The sequence below is a fragment of the Lissotriton helveticus genome, chromosome 3_2 (genome assembly GCF_964261635.1).
Source record: "Lissotriton helveticus chromosome 3_2, aLisHel1.1, whole genome shotgun sequence".
In the NCBI taxonomy this organism is placed as follows: Eukaryota; Metazoa; Chordata; class Amphibia; order Caudata; family Salamandridae; genus Lissotriton; species Lissotriton helveticus.
In genome coordinates this window covers 15,448,229-15,475,219 of record NC_136062.1, presented here as the reverse complement: position 1 = coordinate 15,475,219, position 26,991 = coordinate 15,448,229, and the positions used below count along the sequence as shown (strand labels likewise).

At 48.0% G+C, this 26,991-nt stretch overlaps 1 protein-coding gene across 2 annotated transcripts in view; it reads left to right on the top strand.

The window, feature by feature from the left end:
• The window catches only part of PDE8A (phosphodiesterase 8A), a 2,294,608-nt gene that overhangs the window by 980,636 nt on the left and 1,286,981 nt on the right, over nt 1-26,991 (top strand). For both annotated transcript variants that reach the window (XM_078684749.1, XM_078684748.1), the window contains exon 5: nt 1,892-1,949. In XM_078684749.1, coding sequence (XP_078540875.1) covers nt 1,892-1,949 — 58 coding nt within the window. The remainder of the gene's footprint in view (nt 1-1,891; nt 1,950-26,991) is intronic.

Here is a 26,991-nt window from a genome sequence, read left to right as displayed (position 1 = left end):
CTGGTGCTGGCAGAGGGTGAGCCGAGGGAGCCTGCGACCCTGGACTGTCAGACACACCACTGATTTTTCGGTCCTTTGATGATATCCCAAGGTCCATTTCTCAACCTCCCAAACCCTCCCTAATAAATGCTATTGTATTTCTCTGTTTCACATTTTACTTGCATTACACTATTGGCATAAATGGTAGGGGCACCTGGGTGGGCTGTTCATGTCTCTACTTAGCTCTTGATGCCACCTGCCGGGACAGGACCCTGTTTTTTTCCCCCTGGCCCTGATATTTATTGCCTACGTTGATTTTCACCTGTATGCTGTCGGGAACATTCTCCTACTTAATGGGCGCCCAGGTACCACAGATGGCGCCTTCTGTTTTTAATGACATAGATGTAGTTTATTTAGGGGCGAAAGATGCTTCCTAGGAAGACGTTTGGGGTGAGGGGATTGGGGGCAGAGTGGGTTAAGTTGGCCCTTTGGGCTGGGTTTGTTGTTCTAACCATGTCTTTTTCTTTTCAGGATTTTTCACAGCAGATATTTCCAAGGCTTATCATGTATCTTTTTGACTGTTGACCACTCCTTAGACAGATATTCATGGCCCCTGGCAGGACCTACACCATCCTCCCTTACCATGTCTGTCCCTAACTTGACGGTCCTCTCCTGGAATACCAACGGTCTCCTAGACTGGATGAAGCGCTCTACGCTATGTTAAGAGATATAGGCCAGATGTTCTCCTATTACGGGACACTCCCCTCTTAGGCTTTCTGGGTATGATGGGATTTTTAATGCTGGATTTACCAGGGGCTCCAGGGGGGGGTGGGAGGTAGAGTTATATTGCTCCATAAATCCTTCTCTTCGATGTTCACTAAGGTCCATGAGGATCCCCAGGGGCGATATGAGGGAGATGCGCGTTGCCTGCAGCCAAGCACTATAACCTTTCCTACCATGTTCCCTCCACCAGTGTTGCAACCCACTCTCCAGATGTTATGATCCTTTATCTTTATTCTCCCTGTGGGGACTGCAGTGATTTGAGGTAACTTTAATGCGGTCCCTGACCCTAATCTTGATGCCTCCACCGCTTCATATCCGGGCCGGTGCACTTGGTCTGTTTATCTTTCTGAGCAGATTCTATCGGGCTGTGCGATGTTTGGCTCTCCTAGCATCCTACAACACAAGCTTATATACACCAGTCAGCGGTCCCCGTACCTGCTATAGCTGCCAGCTGCTGAACTCCTCTGTCTAGTCAGTGGGCATTCTTCCACGTGACATCTCTGACCATACGCCCCTCCTAATTTAACGGGGCACATATATATGTATTATATGTATTATATGAAATTATAGGAAATATTTATATACAATATATATATTCTATGTTCCATTTTCTTTTTTTCCCTAATCCCTACACCCTTTTTTACTTTAATTGTGTCATTTTAGTTACTTCCTATTGTAAATTCAATTGTTAAGTTTTTCTTCTTTAATGTTACGCATTTGTCCTGAACCTTTTCCTACTTCAGTAAAATATAAATATATAGCGTCAGAGATTCTGTTTGATGCACTTGTAGTACTACGGAGCCTAGCGCTCTGCTGGCATCACAGGCTATGTGAAGCCCTTCCAAATATGTTGAAACAGATTCTGTAAGCTAGGGAAAAAAGCAGGTTTGTAACAGCTGTCTGTACAGTTGAGGGACTTAGGTCTACAATCTTTCACTAAGAAGTGTTAATTTTGGTGCTTCTGTATACTAGGTGTACCTCAGTTAACAAGTAAGTACCTTTTCATTATTACAGTGGTGTCAAAAACCTTCCAGCAGGTGAATGCCTTTTTACACTTTAACACTGCAAAGCATACCTTGTTCATTTAATCTGCAATTCATTTTAATTTTCATTATTTTCTCTTTAATAGGCATGGCGATCGTGATGAAACGTCTATAATGCCCCTTATATCCGCTGGCTTCAACAGGGTATGTGAGGGTAACCAATGGGCCCTTAATCATTTTGATTTCATGTCAATGTACTTTCAAGGTCACCTTGTACAGAACAGAACTTATTATCCTATTGGATGTATGTATAATTTTGCGAAGTGATTTAGACTTTTTATAAAAAACCTCTATATCTTCATACACATTATCATCATCTTGGCCTGTGTCTGCCTTAATCTCCATATGATCACTTTCCATTGTGTTTCAAGGAAGAACGTGGCTTAGCACAATGCTTTGAGTTTTGTTAAAAACGTTATTTTCAATGTTTGCAGATTTCACACTTAGTTAGCTTTGACATGTCTTGCCTCATAGGCACCGCAACAGTGCATCATTTGGTGCCAACCAACCTTAAATAAAAAACACATTTACAACATTTGACCACACCCTGTGCAGTTGGAAAGGAGCATCTTGCCCATCCAGTCTTTTCCTATTCCTTTCCCCTCTTTGTGCTGCTCCACCGACTCCCAGCCTTCAGGGGCCATTGCCCCCTCACCTCTATTACTGTCGGAGAACAAAGCCATCTCTCCTACTCGAAGAGTTTTGGGCATGAACCTGTTAGCGTCTTCTTTCCTTCTGTCTCTTTTGTGAAATGTTTTGAAAGATAGCCTTATTTTTCATCATTTGTAGAGTGCATGGAGTCTTTGAGTGCGCAGACATTTGGCCACCAGATCGACAGCAAGAGATGGCCAGGGTCCTTCCAGACCTGGGCAAGTCTGACTCTTGCTGCTTGAAGTAGATGTGTTAGCAGTTTTCCCATTGGGGTTGTGCTTGTGTAGATGTGGTCTACCCCTCTATTGCCCAAAAGTACTATTTTAGAATTGAGGGGCAGTACTACATTGGTCAGTTTTCTGATCGATTCCATCACTTTCTTCCAGAAAATCTGCACGTGCCCCCTAGACCACCACATGTGTATGTGTGAGCATCTCTCTCCCATCGCTTCCAACATATATCTGGGCTGCCCAACATTCCTTCTAGCCTCTGTGATGTGGCAACCTCTATGCATTCACTTTATTGTGCGAGCATAGAGATGTCTTGCTGGCCCTCAAACATATCTGGGACCAATCTCTCTCCAAGTTCTCACAACCCAGATCCTCCTCCCCCTGCTGGTGATTGCATAAACCCGTGAGATGCCTTGTCTCTCGCTGCAGGGGTTACAATCTGCATTCAAACTGTTTAATCCCTACTCCTGCCTGTGTTCGCTCTTTTTCTTTTTATAATCAACTTTATTGGTTTTACAAACAACAGTACAATGCACTGCTATACTATGACAGTTGACACATGATCAGTTCCCTAGACCTTGCCCTTCACTTTCCAAACAAGAGATATTGCGTATTGATGTTTCAGATCATCCGTCTCCCAATTTCAATGCTTTAATTCATCAGCCCCAGCCATTTACCCCATACACGATCTTATTTAGTAGGGCAGCCTCTTGCCTCAAATACTGGCTTTCCCTGAATGGCGCACCAGTCCACTCCTCTCCACCATTTGGCGATGGTCAGGGGTTAGGGTCCTTCTATGTTGCTGCAATATCTCTTTTGGCTACCATGACTACCGTTCCTAGAAACGATCTATCGGCTCAGGAGCCATCCAGTCCCTCCATTACCCCCAGGAAAAGGGCTAGGGGTTTAGATGGGACCACCCTACCCAGTATGTTGCTCAGTTCCTCAATTATTGCTGTTCAATCGCAGGTAAGGGGGTGGTGCAGGACCAAAACATATGATAAAAATCTGCAGGTGCCGCTGCGCACCTATGGCACACAGGGGAGGGGAGGAATCCAGCCCGACATAGGGGTACTGGAGTAAGGTAGGCGCAGTGAAGATAATAGATTTGGATTAGGCAGAGCCTGGCAGAGATGGTGAGCATGTGGGGGGCCATCAGGGTTTCACTCCAATCCTCTTCCTCCAGAGGACCCAACCATCTTTCTCATCGCCCCTTAAGAAAGTCAAGGGTAGGGGGAGGAGCTTCGCGCGATTCCAAGATGGACGCGTGAGCTAAGGGCTCCCGATACCCCTTCCGCCTCCCGCGACTATCCTGTGCAAGATCCTGATTTTGACGATGGGTGCTCTTTATTGAAGCCCTGCTGATGCCGGCGTTCTTTTCAGAAATCGATTTGGCCGTCGGATACTGGACCTGCTGCGCTTTGAACTTTGAGGCCTATATCGTATGCCCGCCGGGGGTTTGAGTCCCCGAGGTACCCAGGTGGCAATCGAACAACAACGGCAGATAAGCCACGCCCGCTGCCCCTGGTGTACTTTCGGTTTCGTTTCTTCTCTTTGTTGTAAACGCTCACTTCCAGATCCGAGTTCCGATTCTCCTATCGCTGCCAGCCTGCTGCTTATGCTGTGCCCTTATCCACTCGCAGTTCAGAGCCTGCCACGACGGAGTTCGCTTTGCCTTGATTCTACAATTCCTGTTGGAGCTCCTTCCACGACATGACGGTCAGAACAGTCGTTGAGAGGCGCGGCAATAGAGGCTCGTCCCGAGGGGGGGTCACCCAATCTCAGACCATTGATCGATTTACTCGACCACGGGGCTCCCCGGGCGGATTGAGTGGTGCCCTGGAAGAAGCTGGGGATGGTGCTCCTGATGACGAGGAGCCAACGTTGAAGGATGTTATGGGCGCTATAGCGAGTGTCCAATCCGCCATGGGTCAGCAATATGAAACTCTAGCGGCTAAGATTGATACGGTGGCGATTGATGTCACCCTCATCAGAGCGGACCTTGGGAAAACGAATGAGCGTGTCAAATCTCTCGATCTCAAGACTGCTAGTTCGACCACGGATGTCTCTGACCTTCAGACCACGGTCCGCCATCTTAGGACTACTTGTGACCTGTTTGCCAATCGGTTGGAAGATTTCGAGGGCCGGGCCAGGCGCAATAACGTCCGCATTGTGGGTGTCCCGGAGACTTCTGCCGACATGCCTGTTGATATCCTGGTGGAGGACCTCGTGTTGAAGCATCTGGTGCCGAAAGGCCTCAGTAAATTCTTCGCTGTGGAGCGCGCCCACCGTGTTCCGGGTGGCATGCCAAAGTCGGGAGCCACTCCGCGGCCCATAATTGCTAGACTTTTCAACTTTCGTGATAGGGACGCTATCCTGCAAGCTTCGCGCACCAATGGGCCCACTAAATTTGAGAACGTTTAAATTAGTTTTTACCCTGACTTTACTCAGGCAGTTCAGAAACAGAGGATGGGCTTTACGGGTGTGAAGAGACGACTCAGGGACCTGGGACTGAAATATGCTATGCTCTTCCCGGCCCGCCTGAGAATCGAACATGCTGATCGTGCATTCTTCTTTGACCGCCCTGAGGTGGTTAGTGAATGGTTAGACACTTTGTCGACGCATCATGAGGGCCCGGAGGACTCGAGAGGCGCTGAGGGAGGCGTGGAGGGCCAGGAGCAGTGAGTCTACATCGGCGAGCCATCATCCGCTGCAGCGGCTTAGAGACTTTGTTTCAAGCATTGTGTGAATGCCCGGGGGTGGGGGGGGGTTCGGGGATCTTCCTCCTCTGGGGACTTTTTCTCTCTTTCTGTAGATTAGTTCAATGGGGCGACAGGCACACTGCAAGTTGGGGTGGCTATTAGGTCTACCGCAGGGGGGCAGGGAGGGGGGTTTGAATTTGATGGGTTCCTTGGGGGTGGTGGTGGGGTTCTTTTCTTTTTGTCGGTTTCGAGGCTGTGCTTTGCTTTACAATTGCTTTCATGTGTCTGTTTCGGGATGGGAGGGGCGGTCGGTCTTCTTCCGGGATGGGGGGTAGGGGACTCGGGGTGTTGAGCTGGAATGTTAACGGTCTTGGGGACAGGATAAAACGTGGGGTTGTGCTACAATATTTGAAGAGACACACCCCAGATGTGGTCTTGCTTCAGGAGACCCATTTGGTGGGCAATACATGTCATGCATTGGATAGAAGAGGCTATCGATTGGTGGCACATTCCGGCTTTACTTCGGAATCAAGAGGGGTTGGTATCCTGGTCAGGAATTCCCTTCCCCTGGAGATAGATAGCACGGTGCTGGATAACAGGGGCCGCTATGCTGGCATTACGGGGAGATGGGAGGGGAAATTGATTTCCATAATGTCTATTTATGTTCCGCCTGGGCTGCAATCTACCACATTCACCGACTTGGGTGAGGTTGTCCTTGGTTTGCCCGATGGCTTACTGGTGTTGGGTGGGGACTTTAACTCTGTGGCGAATGGGGAGAGTGATCGTAGCCCCCCCAGGCTCCTCCCTGCCTCGCAGTTGTGGTTGGGGAAATTCTTGGATGCCTTTGGTTTGGCCGACTGCTGGAGGCAGCTGCACCCTGGCCGGCTTCAGTACACTTTCCACTCGGGGGCTCATGGCAGTCTCTCGAGAATTGACTATTTCCTCGTGCCGGTGGTGCAGTTGCTCTCTGTGCGTGAAATTAAACACTTGGCTAGAGGGATCTCTGACCACTCCCCGATATGGCTCCACTTGGATATCTGTTTGGGGAATGGGGGCCGAATTGCCCCGATAAATCCATGGCATTTTCAGGACCCTAAGATCAGAGCAGAGGTGGTCAAATGCATGAATTTTTATTTTGCTGAAAATGAGGGATCGGTGTCTTCCACGGTCTCCTTATGGGAGGCCTATAAAACTGTTATCCGTGGTCAGACTTTATCCCTAATTGCTGACAAAAAGCGGCGCACACAAGAAGAGGTGGTGAGATTGGAGTCTGAGATTACTGTGTTGGAGGAGCGGTTGGAAGCTGAGGTTACGCCTGAGACGCTGCATGTTTTGGCTCTTAAGCAATCTGATTACAGAGCCTTGGTTACTACCTCGGCTGAGGCACTGCATCGTATGCAACAGGGGCGTCTGTACGACGTGGGTGACAAAGCGGGGAAGTTGATCGCATGGCTGGATAAGCGAGACAGACTGAATCGTGTTGTGCCTGTGGTTGAGAGAATTGATGGAGTGCGAGTCGTGGACCCGGTTGAGATGGTTGAGGTGTTTGCCCAGCACTTTCGGGATGTGTATGCGCCGGTTTCGGGCTTGCCGGAGGAGGACTCGCGCTTGCTACTTCGTGATCTTGAGCTGCCCAGTCTCGCGGAATCAGACGGGGTTTTAATGGAGGCTGATTTCTCCGTCGATGAGGTCGCGCTCGCTATTCGCTCTCTTCGTTCGGGAAAGGCTTCGGGCCCTAACGGCATACCGGTCGAGCTGTATAAGCTATGCCCGGATAAAATGGCGCCGTATCTGCTGCGTATGTTTGCGGCGTCCCGTGACCTCGGCTGTCTTCCTAGAGACCAGAGGCTGGCCTCTATTGTGGTCATTCATAAAGACGGCAAACCCCATGAGTGCTGTTCCTCGTATCGCCCGATTTCGCTTTTGAACGCGGAACCCAAGATATTGGCGAAACTACTGGCAAACCGACTAGCCACGGTGATTAGCGGACTGGTTCACCCTGATCAGTCCGGTTTTATCCCCCAGCGTAATACTGCACTCAATCTTCGTCGACTGCATGGAGTCATCGCGAGGGCGGGATCTCTTGGTGAGCCGGCCATCTTGGTTTCTCTTGATGCTTCGATGGCTTTTGATACGGTTGAGTGGCCATATTTGTGGGCTACTCTCGCCAAGTTCGGTTTTGGCCCGAAATTTATTGCATGGGTTAAACTCCTGTATGAGCAACCGTTGGCGCATGTGGTGGTAAATGGTAGAGCTTCAAGGCCCTTCACTCTTGGGCGAGGCACGTGGCAGGGCTGTCCTTTGTCACCGCTGTTGTTCGCCCTCGCGCTCGAGCCGCTGGCCGCCTGGCTCCGGTGGGAGCCCTCCTTGAAGGGTATTCGGTGGTCCCCTGATTTTGAAGACCGTGTCTCATTATATGCCGACGACATTTTGTTGTATTTGACGTCCCCCCGTAAGTCATTGGGAGTCCTCTTTGATGTCCTGCGTTCCTTTGGACGTAACTCCGGGTTGGTTATCAATTGGTCCAAATCCTGTATTTTCCCGCTTACCGGTGACCCTCTCTCTTTGCCCCGAGTGTGCCCGATCCCGGTCCGCACCGAGGGTTTTAAGTATTTGGGTATTTATATTTCGCTTGACCCTGTGTTGCGCTATGATCAGAATCTGTTGCCTCCACTCGCCCGACTTCGGTCGGACGTTGCGGCTTGGTGTAATCTGCCCTTATCCCCCCTGGGATGGGCGGCCCTGTTTAAAATGATGTCTCTTCCCCGGTTCTTATATGCTGTGCAAAATACACTTGACCTAGTGCCGGCTAGCTATTTCCGCGAAATTGAGGGCCTCCAAAGGAAGCTGGTATGGGCTGGCCGGCCTCGTATTGCGTTGACTAAGCTCACGTTACCCTGGTACGATGGGGGCATTGCGTTACCTGATATACGACGGTATTATTGGGCATCTCAACTGAGTGCTGTGAATCATGCTATGTATGGTCCAGTTCCGAACCCTGCTTACGAAATGGACCGGTGGCTCTTGGCCGGGGGAAATTATTACAGGGCGTTCTATTCTCGGGGTGCTAGGAAGAACTTGACGGGACCCACTGGAGTGGCGGTGCGGGTATGGGGCAGCGCGACCGCGGCTACCGGATGGACAGATAGGCTGACCAGAGCGACCCCTCTGTTTGCCGCGGAGAGGCTGGGTGAGTTGTGGACCTCAAAAGGGTTTGATAGATGGGACCTCATCGGGATCAGTAAGTTGGATGACCTCTGGGTTAAGGACAGGGTTAAGTTCTTTGCTGAATTGCAACAGGAATATGGTTTGACTGATTCGGAGTTTTTCAGGTACCTTCAGGTTCGTCATGCCATTGGGTCGGTTTTTCCGGCTGGGTCTGCCATCCCGGAGAGCTCCCCCCTGGAAGACAGGGTGCTGGACGGACATGTGCCGGACAGCACTATCTCTCTTATATATAAGAAGCTTATTAATACTCGGTCGGATTTGCTGCTTCATCTGCGTACTTCCTGGACTGATGACGGACTGGAGCTGGATGATGAGGATTGGCAGGCCGCGATATCCTCTCCTAAGGAGGTTGCGATTCCGGCGCGTCTGCGACTCGTTCAGCTGAAAATTCTACACGGGGTTTATGTCACGGGTCCCAGACTGATGCATATGGGTTTCTCGGAGGATGGATTGTGTCGGCGGGGCTGTGGTATGCTTGCTACCTTCCTCCATATTATATGGGAGTGTCCGGAGGTTGTATCTTTTTGGAATGGAGTGTATGCGGTGATGAGTGAAGTTACGCAAGTTCAGTTGCTGCCTGAAGCCCGGCGTTGTCTTTTGAATGTATGGGAGCCGACTGATTGTAATGTTGCTCAGACTCAATGGGTGACGCTGGGGACCATGGTTGCAAAGAGGGACATTGCACAATTGTGGGGATCTCAGAGGGCTCCATCGGTCTCCGGGTGGGAAGATAGTATGGACTGGTGCATGTTCAAGGAAAAGATTGTGTATGTCTCCCGTGGCAGGCCCAAAAAATGGGGTAGGATATGGGGCCAATGGAACTCGTTCCGTGGGGATGTCTGCGACCCCCCTTTCACTGATCCCCCTGATACTCCTTGTTCCCCTTAGCTGTGTGTTTCGGCTCCTTCCCGTGCTGTATCTTTGTTATACCGCTGGCGCTGGGTCCCCCCTCTCCCCCCCTCCCTTTTTCTTTTATCCTCTGTAGATTCTCCTGTCTTTCCCTGCTGTTTTAGGTCTGACTCGCCCCGCATCTCATGACACAGACGTAACAATTCGGGCATAGCCTTGTCTTTTTCTTCTTCGTTTGTTTAGTTGTTTTGAAAAATGAAACCTTTTTATGTCCTGTCGTTTTGTGATTGATCGATGTCATGCACCATGGCTGCCGGACCCCTGGTTGTCGGCTGATGAGCTGTGTACCTTAACGTTGTTTTGAGATGCTGCACCGGCCGGCCCAGAGGGTTGTAGGCACATCTTTGCTTCTATTTGTCTCTTGCAAATAAAGGTTTTTAAAAAAAAAAGAAAGTCAAGGGTAGATGAGGAATTGTTTATCAGGGTTCGGTAAATCTACGAGGCCCCCCCACCGTCCCCCTTTCCCTAGGCTACCCATAAGTACCTCTATTGGGGTGAATTATGGAAATGTAGGCATTTCAGAGATATGAGGGGCAATGGCATGCCGAAGTTGAAGGTATTTGTAATACTGGGTGGAGTGTAATTAGTATGTGTGCTGCAAGTTTTGAAAGGAGCACAGTTGCCCTCTCTTCCACACGTTTCCCAGGTGTGTAATCCCAATTAGGTCCCATGTCTGAAACCCCTCCTGTCTGTAGGGTGAGTTTAGTATCCCATTGAGTATATCGCAGTGCCGAGCACCATGCTAGAAAGGGTTCCGCAAGTCACCACAGGGATTGATTGAGGGATCGGGCCCTGTAGAGCATGTCCTGGACCCGTGAACAGCCATGGCTGTCCAATTCCAGATGGTAAGCCGGATCGGACCAACCCCCATTGTAACCAGTCATGTATCACCAGGAGAGGGGTAGCAGATAATACAGGAAAGGGTTCTTCATCCCCATACCTCCATCATAGGGAGATTGTTGCCAATGGGCGCGATGGAGAGTCATGGTCTTGAGCTACCCCAGAGAAAAGCTGTGATTATACCGTCTATATCTTGGAACCATTTGCGAGGGAAATGAAGATGAAGGTTTTGAATTTCATACAGTAATCAGGGCAGCACCATCATTTTGAATAGGGCTGTCTTGCCTAGGGGGTTGAGGTGGAGGGATTGCCATCTGCAGAGATCCTCTCTTACCCGCTGAAGCAGAGGGTTAATGTTGAGGGACCAGGTCATTTCGGGGTGGAGGTCAACCCAGATGCCAAGATACTTGAAGGAGAGGCGTCTCAGAGGAATTGTATTCTGCCAGTCTATGCATTCATGTGAACCATGAAGGGGTATTGGAGTGGATTTGGCTGGATTATTGTGCAACCCCGACGCCTTGCTAATAGCTGGAGGATATGGAGGAAGCCAGGTCTGCAAGGAAAAGCAGGACGTCGTAGGCATTTGAAGCAATGTGCGATCTCCACATGCACTCCTACAGTGCCAGCCTCGTATCCGTGTGTTAGCCTGGAAAATACGAGCTAATGGCTCGATCGCCAGGCAAAGAGGAGGGCGGATTAAGGACAGCCCTGCCGGGTTCCTCTTTCGATAGGGAACACCTCCGAAAGTCCTCCATTGAAAAGGACCCTGAAAGACTGATTTGAGTAGAGCACCTTGACCAGCGTCCTGAAGTGTGAACCTATTCCCGACTTTTTCATTACAGTATCGAGATATAGCCAGTCAACGGGGTTGAAGGACTTTTCAAAGTCGATTAGTAATAAGGCTAAGTCCGGAGTGATGAGGTGGCGATGAGAGAGTGCCATGCGTAGGCGCGGCAAACAATACCTTATGCTTTCGGCGCTGCATCAATCTGTATTAAACTGTTAAGCACCCATTTGAGATGCGTGTCAAGGATGGTTGCAAATATTTTGACTTCAGTATTGATAAGTGAGATTGGCCGATAGTCAGAGCAGGAGGCCGAGTTGGGGGTCGGGGGTTGAGGGGGCCTGTTTTGGGTATGACTACTACCGTAGCCATATCAATATCCGGTGGGAGAGACGCCTTTCTCTGACACTCCCTCATATGGTCGAGATAAAGGAAGAAGGGAACCCTACTCACAAGGGACCAGGGCAGTGAAATTATTAGCAGAAACAATGGTTCCTGTGGATTAGTACATACATCTACATTGATAAGAAAAGTGCCGAATCACAATGAAAAAGGGTTAAGGTAATACCAAAGGAGAAATGACGAGATACACCTCTGTCACACTTCAATAAAGTTACTAAGGGAGTAGGGACATCTGGTTTGACGAATGCGCAGCCACATGAAAAATGTGTGCCACAAGTGAGTGATAAGGAAAGGAATACTCACAAGGGACCCAGCCACGTACCTAAGTGAGAGTGGGGGAGGGCTGGCAGACCGGCATAGCCATATGGAGCATGGAGCTGCAGAACCTGAGTTTCCCGGAAGGCTGCTTTTGTGATGCAAGTGATGAAGTTGCCTCCTCAATCTCCTCCCTCGTAATATGCTCATCAAGACCCTTGGCTTCTATTTCAGGGAGCCGTGGGAGAGGGATACCTTGTAGGAACTGGAGTCCAGTGTTCTTGCTCGATCTTTGGAATATAGCTTCTTTTAATAGTCCGCAATGGTCTGTGTGATCGCAGTCGGGATGCAAGACATGCGCCCTTGATCATCCCTAACTTCTGGTACTAATCTGTTAGCCAGGGTATAGGAAGCAAGTCAGTGAAACAACTTTCCATTTTTATCGCCCCATCCACTAGACCCGGGCGGTGGAGGATCTCCAGATAGATTTGGCGGATTCAAATGATGTGTGTTCAATTTCTTCCCTCTGTAAGTGAAGTTGCATGCGGTTGTCTCCTCTGTTCGCAGTAGCAGCGCTCTGCTCAAGGCGTAGGGCTTGGGCTTCTATCAGGGAAAGGCGCTGGTCTTGCACCTAATGCTTGCGCTTGAGATGTCCTTTTGTATAACCTCGGATCGTGGCCTTGCCCGTCACCCCTAGTGTGCCCTGGGATCGTACTGTGCACTTCTTGGACTGGTAGTAATGTTACAGCTCCTCCCTATTCGCCTGTTTGTAGTCTGGATCTTGGAGAAACCAGGTGTTGAGCCTCCATATGAGGCGTAAAGCGCCCATAGGGCCCCCCATCTGGAGAAGGAAAGAAGGTTGTTCTGATATACTTCGAGCTAGGGTTTGAACCCCTGTAACAGACCGGCAATCAGGGGCAAGTCTAAAGATTAGATAGATACAGGAGTGGGTGTGGTGCGCTGCGGATGTGTGGGTGTATTGGAGCTCCCTGGGGTACCAAACGCGCCAGACGTTGCAAAGGCCCAGCTTGGAATCCCAGAATACAAGTCGCCCAGCTTTCAGTGGAAGGAGGGTATCCCCGTAGTGTCTTTGACCGGATCAAGTAATGCTTTAAAATCCCCTCCGATCGCGGTCGGACCCTGAGGAAGGGAAGGTGTTACTTCTACGGTAACGTGAAGGGTGTGCTCAAGGGTCGCCAAAGGTATGTAAATTGACACCAGATTAATATTGGTATTTCCTAGGGTCCCTGTGAGAGCCATGAAGTGGCTATGAGGGTCTTTAACTGTGTGGAACGTTGTGAAAGGAAGGGACTGGCGCAAAAGAATCACCACTCCTCGGGATCCTTGGGAAAACCTTTAATGCTAAACACTATCAAACCCTTGGCATGCTAGGAAAGGGCAGTGATCCCCCTTAAGATGTGTCTCTTGCAACAGAAGGGCATCTGGGTCAATTTTCCAAGAGTATTTTCAGATCACTGTACATTTGACTTTTGTTGAGGAGCCCATTCACTTTCCATGAGAGGATCTTGAGGGGTTTACCTTCATAGTGGGGCTTTGCTATGTCTGGTAAATGTTAGCCTGTAGGGCCCTCGGCGCGGGTGAGCTGATGGATCCGAGTGGTTTGAATCTGAGTGTATCTGGGTGAATTCTATGTCGCTATGGCGTGTGAGTGTTGGTGTCTCTTTTGTCATGTTCAGTGCTGCAGCAAAACAAAGAAATTAAAATCCCCATAGGGACAACGGTCCCTCCCCTTTCCCCCAACCAACCCCCCACCCTATACTTCCCCAACTGAACCATTTGTCGCCCAGTTAACTAGAGCGCGAAACAAATTAGGCCCTAGGTTTTTCTATGGGAGCGAAGTGTTGGCCCCTTCCTTGCATTAGGATTTTAGTCTTCCAGAGTTTGAGTAGTGATAACAATACATCATTTTCAAATTATGATCTAAATCCACATTCAAATTGAAACTTAGACCCAAATTCAAGCTCAATTCCAAATTTAAATTTTGGGGTCAGTTTCACCTCAGCGTTGGGGAGTCAAGTGATCTCTCTCTGATGACTTTTCGGGAGTTCCTATTGTTCCGTGGAAGGCACGACGATCCCTGTGGTGTGGGCGACCGCCGCCTCCTGAAGGGACGCCAACTGGTGAGGCAGACACTGCTCTGTAAACATGATTGCATCTTGCGAGATCTAGTACTGCGCCTGTGGGTTCTGTGGGCTTGGTTAGTTGTGATGGAGTCTGAAGATCCAGTGGAGGAACAGTCACACTAGGGCAGAGTTGACATTCCCCGGTTACCCAGGACCATGCCATCTCTGTATTCTCAAAGAAGAGTGTTTTGTTCTGTAAGACCATCCTGAGTCGAGCCGGAAAGAGAAGTCTATATGGGAGATTGAGAGCTCTTAGTTTCTGTTTCACTAATTATATGATTTCCTTTGCACCTGCACCTCTTTAGTGTAATCAGGGAAAGTCCATTCCTTGATAGGACACAGTTGTATGTTGGGTATGAACTTCTTGCAGGATGACATCTCTATCTTTGAACTTTAGGATCTGGGCTAAGATAGGACGGTGTGCGGTTCCAGACGGCGGCTTGGGTGTGAGGGCACAGTGCGGCCGTTCCACTACAACCCACGTGGAGAGTGCATCTGGTGGCAGCCAGGATTTGAGCCAGTCCTCGATATAGGAAGCAACTTGTGGCGGTTCTGCTTCTTCGGGGATACCGACCAGGCGGAGATTATTTAGTTGCGATCGATTTTCAATGTCCTCAGCTCTCTTATGAAGTTTGCTTGTGTGGGACATTAACTGCTTGATCTGCTCGTTCAGGTGGAATATGTCATCCTCAACTTAGGACAGTCGGGATTCTTCCTCTGTTATCAGAGTGGTGGCGTTGCGCATGTCTTGCCAGATAAATGCCATATTCACTCGCACCTCCCCTCTTTTCATTTCTACTGAGTCCTGGGAAGACTTTATGCAAAATCATGGAGAGTTTCCCCATCTGGGTGAGGGATTTGAGCTGGTGTGATCTCGGTGGTGCTGGGGCCACTTATGGTGCATTGTTCCATGCGAATATGGAAAGGCGGTGGTATTGTCCCTTTATCTTTCCCCATGATGGTCTAGTATGAGAGACTGTTCAAATCAACAGCGTGTTGTCGCTGTCAGGACACTTTCGTGAACGTCACCCACGTCGTTATGACGGACTCCTAGGATCTAGCCCCTGTTACTTGTGTTTAGACCTGTTCCAGGGAGGGTGCAGTCATGACAGTGTCCGAGTGGGGTCTAGGTGATTATCTGGCTTGGAATGAGGAGGGCGGGAGAGTTTCTGTGGCTTCTATCTCATTCAGGCTTCCCTGGATGTTCGGAGGGAGCCCCTCCTTTCTCCCTTGTTCCCTCTCTCAGGGCCTTGTGCGGAAGGAACTGAAAGTGGCTTCAGGGGTCCTGGGTGGTTTCGAACCGTCAGTCTGGATCGCTGTGTGACCTAGTTGGTGAGGCTTTCTCCATAGATAGTCTTGGACGGGGCATGGTCCTGGATGCCAGAACAGAGAACCCATCAGCACAGCTGTGCCCTGTGTCAAGGTCGCTGGGGCCTCCGGTGGTCCCTCTGGGGATTTAGGCCCTCTCATTCGGTGGGAAGCCCAGGTTGTGTTGAACTACCTTCCGTCCTGTCCCTCAGTGGCTTCCACCAGTTGTCCTGTCGATTGTCAGCTGAGCGTGCCCACCCCTATGATGTCAGGCGGGGCGGGGGGAGCATTAGAAAGACAGAGGCCCTAGTCTCGGTGTGCGGGAGGTAATTGCAGGTTCAAGTAGCTTTCCTTAGAGACAGCCTGTCAGAATCATTGACTAGTGGTCATCGCATCTCAGGTTGGCCTGGAGCAGTGGGTTGAGGGGGAGAATCGCATCTCTCTCTGTTACTCTGAGAGGCAGCCGCTCTGACAGGCGGTCTCTTCCAACTCGACTCCACACCCCTCGTGTTGATCTGAGATCAGTGACTCATGTTCAGTCCATGCAGTCAGTACCTCAACCCCTCCTTTAAGGCTACACCACAGCTCCATTTCGGAGTGGAGGCAGGTCCAGTGGGATGGCGAGGGGGAGGTGGTGGTGGTGCGCCCAGTCGTGGCAGGGAGGCCCGTTCAGGTGGGTAGTCCGCCTCTGAGCGCTTTTGGTTGCAGTCGCTCCAGAGGGAAGGCTACGGCTGCAACGGCCAGCAGTGCACATATGGAGCTGACCCCCGTCGCAAATGTTCCTGCAAGCGTTCTCACAGGCACTCCCATCTCAGGCACTGTTCCTCTGGTCTGCAGGCTGACCTTGGGCTGCACTCCTTCCTCTCCAGCGTGCAGTGGGCCCGATGCATTGTCAAGAGCGCGGGGCGGGGAGTTCCCAATCAAAGACCGCTCTCATGCGGCACGGTTCAGTGTCTGTTGTGTGCTGCCCGGGGACTTAGCCTCCGGTCCACAGCACCATGCTACAAGGTCACCTGTGGGGGCGCCCGTGGACGCAGTATCCTGCCTACTGCAGGCCGATCCCAGTCACTGCCCCCCTCAGCAGAAGAATAGGAGGAAGAGGGGAGGCCGGAGACACGGCCCTACAGGCACGGCAACAATTGCCCTTGCCGACGTTTCTCCTGAGAGAACCAACGGGCAATCAGTCCCTTAGTGCAGATGCGGTCCTGCCGATAGGTAGGTCGCTTTTTCGCTTCACCTCCTTCTCTGTAGTGCAGCTGGCCCAACGCACTGCCTGGATTGCAGGGTGGGATAAGGCCCAGTCCGTCTCCTGCAGCACTCCGCCCTCAGACACTGCAGACAACAAGTGTGTCCGTGGAATAGGATGTGGCCAGGTCCGGCCTTCTTAACCTGCTGCCCTATGCCCTATGCCTGCCCTATGCCTCCGGTGCTCGTTATGCCGCAGTCACGCCTCCGATACGGTGTCCTGCCGATCGCGGGCTGGTCCCAGCCGCTCGCATCCCCCCTCAAAGAGATAGGAGATGGGAGGGAGAGAGAAGGGCTTGTGCACCGCCACAACAGGGCAATCGCTCGTTTCCCCCGCCTCTTCACAGCACCTTCCTGGGGTGGAGCTACCGGTAGGCCGGACCAGGCAGGGTCTCGTTGATCTTCTGGTGGCTTTTTATCGCATGTCAGCCTCCCGGCACCTCGCAGACGCAAGGCACCACCGCACCCGGTAGTCCGCAGTTGGGAAGCCTTGCGGGCCCCCGAGCCTACTGCCGCCATTTTGTCAATGGATTAGTCTCACAGAAGATTGCTGTTCACGTTAGTTGGTGTTACGGGCTATGTGCATTATACGATGAATGAAGGCAGTGTCACTCATGGTAAAGTGCAGGGATGAGAGCGGATGATGGAGGGGTTCGGAGCACTCTTAGAGTGCAACTGCCATCTTGACGCTTGAAGCCACGCCCCGCCTGTGTTCACTCTTATTGTGTTTGCCCACTATAATAATTAGTTCAGACTCAACTTGTTTCAGGGTGTGATGGCGAACAGTTAGCCAAAGAATATGGTGTAGTGGTATTTGTCTGCTCTAAGATTATCCAACATTTGCAGCACAGGAAGCAATGCCAGTCCGTTGTGTGGGATACCTGTGCTGCATAAGACATAGCTTTTAATGTTAGGCAGGCCTAAACCCCCTACCCCCAACCTTAGGTGCTTTATAAATAGACGTTTAGCTACATTGTTTAATGATTGCATATGAACTTGTTTATTTTACTTTGAATTTACATTACTGATCCCTCCGAAAGTCGAACAAATAGGGTCTGTTGCAAATGCAAGAACGGCAGAAAATGCATATTCCTTCCAGCATGGAGAATTGCAGAGTGCCCCTCTTACATAGATCCTTTTAGAGTGTACCATGCAGCGGTGGGACGTTACTCGTTTATATGCCCCGGATCGTGTTTGTTAAATTTATTCCTAAATACATTCTTGGACTTCCATCCGTCCTTATTTTTCTAGAGTTGCCGATGTTTTCAGGATCAGCTGTGCCCATGCCCTTCAAATTCATACAGTTGATTTGGAATCCCGAAGACCTCTAGTTCTTTTAATAGTGTTGGGGCAATGTATCCTGCTCCAGCAAGAAGCAGAAAACATGGTCGGCAAACATTGCTAGTGTAGTCACGTCTCTGTCCACTATATCTGGGTTGCTCTGTATCTTGCTTATTAGTGGTTCCATCATGAGGGTGAATGTTAGGAGAGGTGGGGTGCTGAGATTTCTCCTTTGATTTTATGTTCGCTTTGGTGTATGTATAATTTGCTATAATATATGAAGATACATTTGGTCCCATTCCAGTTTTTAAAATCTATGTTCTAGACTTTTTATTTACAGTGTCTCATGGAATTTAAAAGTCCTCCTTAAATAGGTGATGCTTTCTACCTCAATCCTAATGACTGCTTTATACTACTTTTGGGTTTGTAATGTTTTGTGCTGATCAGTTTCCTGCTAGTAGTCAGAATGGACTATAATGATGTTTAAAACCCTGAATAACTTAATGTTCGAGGCATATGAGCTGCAGATTGTACACTATGCATAGATCGCCATCTGGTTTTGGGTTCTGATGTTTGCATGTTGTTTTTGTCTTCGAAGAAGTCTTGTAGTTATGAGGTTGGTGACTCCTCCTTCGGTCGACAGTGCGCATGGGCTTCGGCTCCATCGTTAGATTGTTTTTTTCCACCATTGGGTTCGGATGTGATTTGCTGCACTCCGGATCGTTATCAAACCCCACACTTAACCGACGGTATTGTCTCGATAGTGTGCCTTCGACGTGCACCCTCAACAACTTTCGATTAAACTGCCACGCCTTCGAACCTAAATGCGGGATGTTGGGCCTACCCGCGTCGATAGAGACGGACGATGATGGAACGGACTTCATTTAAGAAATGTCCAGTGTGGTGCTAAGTTTCCACACTCGGACTTCCATCCGGTTTGCAATCTGTGTCTCTCTCCGGAACATCGAGAGGAAGATTGTGAAGCTTGCCTATCATTCAAGTCCAAAAAGACCAGCCTGGATCGTCGAGCTCGACGCCGCGACATGCAGCGAGGCACAGGTTCCATTCCGGACACCTTCCATCCAGGTCCCGATAACCTTCTGGAGCCAGAACAAGAAGAGATTCCGGACTCCAAAGTAGATGTCTCCGACGCCGAAGATGACATCACCGGCTCAAAGGGACGTGAGTACCGAGACCCCATCCCAGACCAAGCCCATACCAATGGCTCCTGTAACACCTTCGCCTTCGGGCTCAGTTTCACACCGTCCCAAAACTTTGAACGCCCTCCCCGGGCCCTGCACTGAACGACAAAGAAAAGCCATCCAGCTCGAGCCAACCACCTAGTACCAAAAAAAATCTTCGGCACCGAAAGCTCAGTCGTCTGAGTTGCCACGCCCTCATCCACCGGCACCGGGAAAACATTTGGCTCCGAAATCTACAAAAGACCCATCGGCACCAAAGCAGTCTGATAAAACATTGGCAACGAAGCGGCCGAATAAGTCATCAGCACCGAAACAACCGGATAAGCCACCGGCACCGAAACAGCTGGTTAAAACCTCGGCCCGAAGCACACAAAACTTTGGTACCGAAACACACCATAAAGACTTAGGCAAAAACTTTGGTACCAAAACACACCATAAAGACTTAGGCACCGAAAACCTCAGAGCCAAAACCATCAAAAGACACGGCACTGAAATCTTCGGAATCAGGGAAGGATGCTGTACCGGAAAATGTCCCAAAACATCCAAAAACAGTTTCCAGAGAGAAATCTTCAACGCCAAGATAACCTATCGATCCCGAAGAGCATTTCTTTCCGGATCCAAAACAAACTACTACCTTTATTCACCCAAAGACTGGTCACATAGTCATCAAGCCACCTACAAAGAGGAAACCAGAACATTTGCCACAAGTTACAGTTCCTCCAAAGAAGATTCATATAGCTACTAACACTTTACCACCACCTTCACCTCCACCACCAGTTAACCCTAATGTAATCATTACCCCACCACACTCTCGACAAACAGAGGATAGTGACAATTCACATGGGGATGGGCAACTGGATGAATTGCCATTAGACCCATGGCATGATTATAATACTGATCCTTATCTGACCAATGATCTGGATTTCTACCCCTCAAAACCATCCCCACCAGATGACAAGGTGGGTTTTGAACAGCTAATAAATAGGGCGGCTACATACCACAAGGTCAAACTTCATTCAGACCTGTAGAAGAAGATTTTTTATTGGAGAGTTTTGCCCAACCACAAAAATCAACTCATGGCTTACCCATGTTACAAGGCCTTCTTAGACACGCTCCTGAGGTATTTAAAGACCCAGTTAGAGCTAGGGTTCCTAAGCCCAGAGTAGTAAAAAATACAATGCTGCTCCCACTGACCCTATATACATAAAGGGCCAACTTCCCTTAGATTCACTAGTGGTTGCCAATGCACCCAAAAGGGCAAACTCCTAACGGTCAGGTGACACACCACATCCTGAGAAAGAATCTAAATTAATAGACGCGTCAGGTAAACGTATGGAGTCTCAAGTTGCAAATTCATGGAAACTAGCAAGCACACAAGCCCATCTAGCAAGATACGATGGAGTCCACTATGATGAGCTAGAAAAGCTAATTCAACATCTAGCTCAAGAGAATAAGGACAAAGCCAATGATCTTATACAAGAAGGGAAACGCATAACCAACACTTCCATCAAATGTGCGCTTGTTGCAGCAGACACTGTGTCACATGCAATAAATACCAGTGTGTTGCTACGCAGACACGCCTAGCTCACGGTATCTGGGTTTAAACCAGAGGTGCAAAATACCATTCTAAATCAACCATTTGATCAAGAGCACCTCTTTGGCCCTGCAATCGACGCATCTTTAGGAAAAATGTAAAAAGACACGGAGACCTATGGGAGCCTTACAGTCACCAGCTACCAGAGGCTCCTTTTGTCTCTCCTTTCATATAGCCGGTTCCAAAACAAATACATCAGAACACCGGCCCACATCCTATAAAAGTCCCAACCAGGGCTCCTTTTCTAGGGAATACAATAGAGGAGGCTACAGAGGTAACAACAATAAGGGTAGTTGCAGAGGTAATAACACCTGCAACTCCCCTAATAACAAACAGTGACTTCCCAATGCTTGCCCTCGATTATCCCACTCCTGCCAGGGGACTCCTCTCCTCAGACAAGTGGGTAAGACAGATTATCCAGTATGGTTATTGCCTGGAACTCACTTCTACACCCCCCAACATTCCTTCCAAGACAGCGTCCAATGTCATTAGAACACCTGACGCTCCTCAAACAGGAAGACTTAACAGTGTTACAAAAGATGCAATAGAGCTAGTTCCTCTGCTTCATCAGGGTACAGGAGTTTATTCCCTTAATTTTCTAATCCCAAAAAAGGACGGCTCTCTCAGGCCAATACTGTACCTCAGCCCGCTCAACTTTTACATTCAATCAGACCACTTCCACTTGATCACTTTACAACAAGTGCTTCTACTACTACAGCAAGGCCACTTTCTCTCCACTCTGGATTTAAAGGACGCCTACTTCCACATTCCCTTACATCCCGCTCACAGCAAATATCTGAGGTTTGTGGTTGATGGTCAGCACTACCAGTTCAAAGTGCTCCTATTCGGAGTCACTACAACACCCAGGGTTTTCACCAAATGCCTCGCAGTGGTTGCAGCCTATCTCTGAAGACAACAAATTCACGTCTTCCCTTACCTAGAGGATTGACTCATAAAAGCAAACTCCCACAAAAACTGTGTTCAACAAACACATCAGACAATACAGTTGCTTCACAGTCTGGGATTCACAATAAATCTAAGCCAATACCATCTCCAACCGTCCACAAAGCCACAATATCTAGGGGCTACAGAGAATACTTCCACAGCACTAGCATATCCCAATCCCGTCAGGATAAATGCTATACAAGTTCTAGTTCAGAAATTTCAGCCCCAACACTCACTACCAGCGAGAGTGTTCATGCAGCTGATAGGACTGATGGCCTCTTGCATTTTTCTCTTCCCTCATGCAAGATTGCAAATGCACCCATTGCAAGAGTGTCTAGCACGTCAGAGGAACCAGGTTCAAAATCAACAAACAGATCTGATGTTGGTGGGCAACCGCACTCCTACCTCTCTGCAGTGGTGGACCACAAAAAACCTTTCCAAAGGGCGGTCGTTCCTCGAGCCAGTCCCACAAATAGTACTAACAACGGACACATCATTCACCAGCTGGGGAGCACATCTCCAAAACCATACCGTTCAAGGTTTGTGGACCTCTCAACAACACAATTCCACATCAACTATCTGGAATTATTGGCAATCTCTCTAGTCTTGGAGTCTTCAACCACAACTGCTAGGCAAAGCTGTCCTAATACGTACAGACATGTTGAGAGCAATGTATTACATACAAAAACAGGGGGGACACACTCTCTCCAGTTATCCCATATAGCACAGAGCATCTGGAGATGGGCTATTCCATAGAAGATATACCTCCTAGCAGAACACATACCAGGAGTACACAATCAAATAGCAGATCTGCTCAGCCGTCAAACACAACAAATCCACGAATGGGAACTTCACCCTCAAGTTCTTTTTCCATTCTTTCACATGTGGGGACATCCAGACATAGATCTGTTCACCACAAACCAAAACGCAAAATGCCCAAGCTTCGCATCCAGGTATCCACACCCATTATCCAAAGGCAATGCACTATGGATGAATTGGTCAGGCAAATTTGCTTATGCTTTTCGGCCTCTCCCACTCATTCCATATCTAGTGAGGAAACTCCCAACAGCATTCCCTCACAATGATCCTAGTTGCACCAACATGGGCAAGCAATCATGGTTTACAACTCTACTGGAACTATCAGTAGTGCCACATCAAAAACTACACCTCTCACCCAAGCTTCTCACTCAGAACCATGGAGAGATAAGACACCCTGATCCCAATCAGCTCAACCTTGCAACCTGGCTCCTGAAATCCAAGAGTTTGGCTACCTTAATCGTCCACCAGACTGTATGAACGTTAGCAAAGAAGCTAGAAGTCCCACAACAAGGGCATGCTATGCAGCAAAATGGAAAAGGTTCGTCATTTATTGCTCATACAACAAAATGAACCCACTAGATGCTTCCATTCAAAACATCATCTGTTATCTTTTGCATCTACAACAATGTGACCTAGCTTATACATCTATACAACTACATCTAGCTGCCATATCGGCCTAATACAAAATAGACATTTGGCTTTGTTTACAGTTCCCACAATCAAAGCTTTTATGAAAGGACTTAAAAGAATAATTCCACCAAGGCTCCACCCTCTACAGTCTGGAATCTCAATATAGTCTTTACCAGACTAATGGGTCCTCCATTTGAACCTTTACACAAATGTGAACCACAGTACCTTACTTGAAAAGTATCATTTTTAGTCGCCATCACATCTCTCAGAAGAGTGAGCGAAATCCAGGCATTAACTATACAAGAACCATTTTTACAAATCCATCATAACAAAGTGGTTCTTAGAACAAACACAAACTTCTTACTCAAAGTAGTATCTGCCTTCCATCTAAACAAGTCTGTTGAAGTACCAGTATTCTTCCCTCAACCAGACTCCGTGGCAGAAAGAGCTCTACGCACCCTAGATGTTAAAAGAGCATTACTTTACTACATTGAAAGAACAAAATCTTTTATGAAAACCAAACAACTTTTCGTAGCTTTCTCCCCACCTCATAAAGGCAATCCGATATCCAAATCAGGAATTGCAATGTGGATTGTAAAATACATACAAATATGTTACCTTAAAGCCAAACGCATGTTAACCATTCCCCCTAGAGCTCATTCTACACGTAAACTAGGGGCATCTAAAAGATTCTTTGGGAACATCCCCCTGGATGACATATGTAAAGCAGCAACTTGGGCCACGCCACACACCTTCACAAAACACTAGGAGCCAGGCTGTATTAAAAACACTTTTTCAACCTACTGCAACAGGTACAGGTAGCCAACGCTAAGGAGGATACTGCTACATAGTCTATGCATAGTGTACAATCTGCAGCTCATATGCCTCGAAAGGAAAATGCTACTTACCAGTATGCATTTGCTCTTGGCATGTAGAGCTGCAGAGTTGTACACGCCCACTATACTCCCCTGATACCTCTATCTGATCCAGTATCATCTTAATTAGATACATCGCGCAAGGGCATCTTGCAATTCCTCACTACTCCATCTAACCCTACTGGCAAATCAATCCAACGATGGAGCCGAAGCCCATGCGCACTGTTGACCAAAGGAGGAGTCACCAACCTCGTGACTACAAGACTTCTTCGAAGATAAAAACAACATACAAACATCCAAGCCCAACACCAGTGTAGTGTAGTCCCTATATTCCCAATAGGCTCTGCGCATTGGAATAATATATCCTATAGATTTGACGTATGACTTATGTCAGTAAGTCTCTATCGAATATACTAAACTTAATTGTGAGTGCCAGCTAGCTCAGAGGTCACTAGAAACTTTCTCGAATTCACAAGAAGGGATTAGTTTCTGACGGCATAAACATGACAACTTTGTTCCCCAAGACTGGAATAACTATCTTCAGAGTCGTAGAAACAATAGATAAGTATTTCACTCAGTCAATCGTGCATGCTTCGTTTCTACAGAGTTGCAGAGGAATAGAGAGACGGGTGTTTTCAATAAAAGGTTTATTGAACAGTCTTCTTTCTCATGCAAGAGAGGTGAACTGCTACAATCGTTAGACAGAATGCAAAGTATAATGCATACAGCTATATTAGTATTATGAAATAATACTGTAATAGCATTGTATGGTATCTAAGCCATATAAAAATACATACATAAATAACATAGACTAAAATACTCAACTGGTGCTTCTAAAATACGCCTACCCCAATGTACCTAACCTAGGTCCAGTACGAGGAAAGCAGTAAGTATGGTCTTTAGCATAGGTTTAGTTTTTGCCAAGAATCTACCAAAGGTTTCTCTAGGTTCTAATCATCTCCATACCTTAGAATGTAGGCGGTCTAGTATCTCTGTCTCGGAACTCAATTTCCCAACACCCCGCAAGGGGAGTCAAGAACACTGGAGCTGGATTTTTCCTGCAGAGGAGGGCAGCTTCCTTCAGCACTTGCTGTAGCGAGTTGCGTCGGGCAAGTAGGTCTTCGAACTGCTCCGAAACACCATGCTTTGCCATAGCAAGTGAAGGTATATTTATACCTTGAAGATGTTGAGGAAAGCCATGTTTGACGTAAAGTCAGGCATATGAACGTCATGAATGAACCCGTATTGAATAGATGTTCATTGTAAAACTAACTGAGTTCTTGGAGAAATCAATATTCAAGCAAGGGGAAGTCCCTAACGGCTTAAGCTGGTTTTCCAAGAAATTGTTGTGACGTTTGGTGAACGGATGGAAGTAGCAATGCCTGTATTTGGGTAGCATGGGCTATGTCTAAATAAGGGCTTGATTTCTATGCCTATATAAGGGCAACGTGAATTGTACCTATATAAGGCCACGAATCGGGAAAATCCATTTGGAATCTAAAACGCCATACAACACCCACTCCACTTTCTTATGTACGAGTTCTAAACAAGTTAAATATATCTAAACATGATGTGTCAAAACCCCACCCAAAACACATAAAAATGCAATGGTACAGGTGGTAAACAAAAAGAGCATTTGTGCTGTATGCATTTAAAGCAATGTTTCATTCTAAGCATAAAGTTGACATTTGTAAATGCTGTCTGAATGAATCACGAAAATACGTTTATGAAATGGCTCGTAAATGCAGAAGAAAAAAGGTGCCGAAACCATTTCATGTCCTATTACATATAACTGTTGATATGAGGACAAGGTCATATATTGTCTCTGGAAGTTTTTCAAAGAATTCTAGTTCTCTATGAATAGTTCTACTTTAAGCAGATTATTTTGTGCCAAAAAATTAAAAATACAAATTTGGAAAAATAAAAAGTTAATCATAGAAAAAAAAAGTCCCAAAGTTAGTACTTTGTTTTGAAAAAATGAAGGTCGAATTCAGTGTCTCTCAGAACACTGTGTGCCAAATCAAAAGTCAATGTTATTGTTTGGAGAAAACATCAAATCTTTTAAGTCTGTAAAGAATTTGTCTACCATTGTAGGTGAGAGTTGGATTACCTCGTTAAGAAGATCAACCGCACATAGATGTGAAGCATCGCCAACAGCATTGGTTGCGTTAGCAATGTTCGTAGTGGATAATACCTGTGTGCCTGTTTCCTCTCGTACCTCACCATCAGCATTTTGCGTCTGTGAGATCTCAATGAATGCCGTCATCAGAATTGGTAGCCGCTCGGGACAACACAGTGCATGGGCCATTACTGGTTCAAGCAAAGTATCAACATCCGTTGGCATGACTGATGGGAGTGTCAGACATGTGTCTAGCACGCATTCTTCTCCACGTAGCAGGCAGCGCAGAACAGGTAAGATGCAATCTTGCCAAATTGGATTGAATGACAGTAACCATGTGGTATTCAATACTCGTAAACGAGTTACTCCCAAAATGTGGACGATGAGCTCACGACTCTTCATCACCAGTAGAGTTGTCTCCAGAGTGAACTGGGTGTCGCCTGTGGAATGACTTGCCGTATCGCAGCAGTAGGAGCAAAAGTAGTATCCATGCAGCGAGTCCCAAAATGGGAAGCAATCCGCCAAACTGTCAGGAAACCCAATTTATTCAGAGACTATCCATGGGACCCATTATCTCCCTCTTGTCTCTAGGGCACGGGGCTGGTCTGCCTTAGTTCGAAAATATCTACCCAAGATGGTGGCGCAACACTAAGGGTTGCGCTGCAGTCTTCTGGTGGTTTGCGCGTGACTCAAGAGCACAGCTGAGGCTCGCGTTGGCTCTGAGTACTGCGCACTTCACCAACACCATTACGAGCTGAGAAGCAATTGTATGGCGTTCGTGTTGTTTTTGAGAGTAGTCAGGCGGCTTCGTGAAATATTTACCAGCGGTGGTTATTTTTCCTACGCATCGGTTCCTAGAAGAGAAATCTCAGCGAGGATTCATCCTGAGGGCGACGTTCCGAAGTTAACAGTTCCACAGCTTCAATCCCTCGTAGTTCCACTCACGCAAGTACCGTGGGAAAAAACAATGAAAAATAATTGTTTGGTTAACCTTGCACTTGACAGTTCTAAGTAAATGTAATA